Source organism: Apaloderma vittatum, unplaced genomic scaffold (assembly GCF_000703405.1).
Source record: "Apaloderma vittatum isolate BGI_N311 unplaced genomic scaffold, ASM70340v1 scaffold26068, whole genome shotgun sequence".
NCBI classification, from domain to species: domain Eukaryota; kingdom Metazoa; phylum Chordata; class Aves; order Trogoniformes; family Trogonidae; genus Apaloderma; species Apaloderma vittatum.
The window spans coordinates 1-1,162 of record NW_009729406.1 but is presented as its reverse complement, the minus strand read 5'-3'; the positions used below and the strand labels follow the sequence as shown (position 1 = coordinate 1,162).

Here is a 1,162-nt window from a genome sequence, read left to right as displayed (position 1 = left end):
GTCTCAAATCCTGAACAACCCCAACAGGTGGCAACTCCGAAACGCTAACGCACCCCTCAGAGACCTCCACCAGCACCGATTCCTCTGGACACGACGGGTGTTGGTCTCTCACGACCCGCTCTGCCCCGTCTCGCGGGGGTTTGTGCATTTCTTTATTTTTTTTACCTGACAGGTAAGCCTCGTCGCCCTTGCGCAGCACGTTGCGAGCGATCTTCTTGCTGGTGGCGCTCTCGCTGACGTAGGCGCAGGGGGTCCCGCTGGTTGATCTGCCCCACCAGCAGCCCCGGCTCCCCTGAGGGTTCGACACAAGCTTCATATAGATAATTTTTCTTTTTTTTTTTTCGCGGAACGATGGATTCACCAGAGCAGGGTGACTCTCACCAGGGCGGCAGGGGATGCAGAGCCCGCCAGAATCGCGGATCAGCTCCATCGTGTCCTCATTCACCTTCACCAAACGAATGGGATAAACGTTGGGTAAAATCCGGCTGTTGAAGCCGCAGGCGCCGACCTGGCAAAAGGGAGAAATAAAGAAAAAAAAATAGAAAAGGCTAAAGAGAACGGTTTGAGTTTTCCTCAGGAACTCCCTTTCCACTGTGCAGGTCACCCACAAATGCTAGATTTTCCTTGTTTTATTGGTGTCTGCCGCCCCTCGTTAGGAATTTATCCCCCCACCGGCCCTCAGGAGGAGGCAGAGAAGCTCCTCTGCCCTCTGCAGCCCCCTCTTCCTCCTCCTCCTCACCTTGCCATCCAGGTTGGCGATGCTGCAGTTGCACTCTGTGGCTCCGTAGAACTCCCCGATCTGCTTAATGCGGAAACGCTTGGTGAAATCCTCCCAGATGGTGGGTCGCAGGCCGTTGCCCCCCGCCAGCCGCACGCAGTGCCGCGCTTCCGCCTCTCGGACGGGCTGGTTCAGGAGATACCTGCAGATTTCCCCGATATACTGAATAATCTAAAGCAGCAAACACAAAAATCGTCGTTCAGGCTTCAGGCGAAGCCTCGAATCCGTGCGTTCAGATTCAGGCGCCTCGCCACGAGACAAGACAGCGAGGCACGCGGGGACATGGCCCCAGCAGCGCCAGGTTCACGGGTGGATTCAACGATCTTAAGAGTCTTTTCCGACCCAAACGATGGTTCCAAGATGGATAAAAGGCCCCTCGACACC

At 55.9% G+C, this 1,162-nt stretch overlaps 1 protein-coding gene across 1 annotated transcript in view; it reads right to left on the bottom strand.

Moving 5' to 3' along the window:
- LOC104277709 (long-chain fatty acid transport protein 1-like) overlaps positions 1-949 on the bottom strand; it is a gene marked incomplete at its 5' end in the record, with an annotated part of 1,785 nt that extends 836 nt beyond the window's left edge. The window contains 4 exon segments of the mRNA XM_009874434.1: positions 166-242; positions 244-292; positions 382-508; positions 740-949. Of these exon segments, the coding sequence (XP_009872736.1) occupies positions 166-242; positions 244-292; positions 382-508; positions 740-949 (463 nt within the window).
- Positions 950-1,162: the final 213 nt, after the last annotated feature.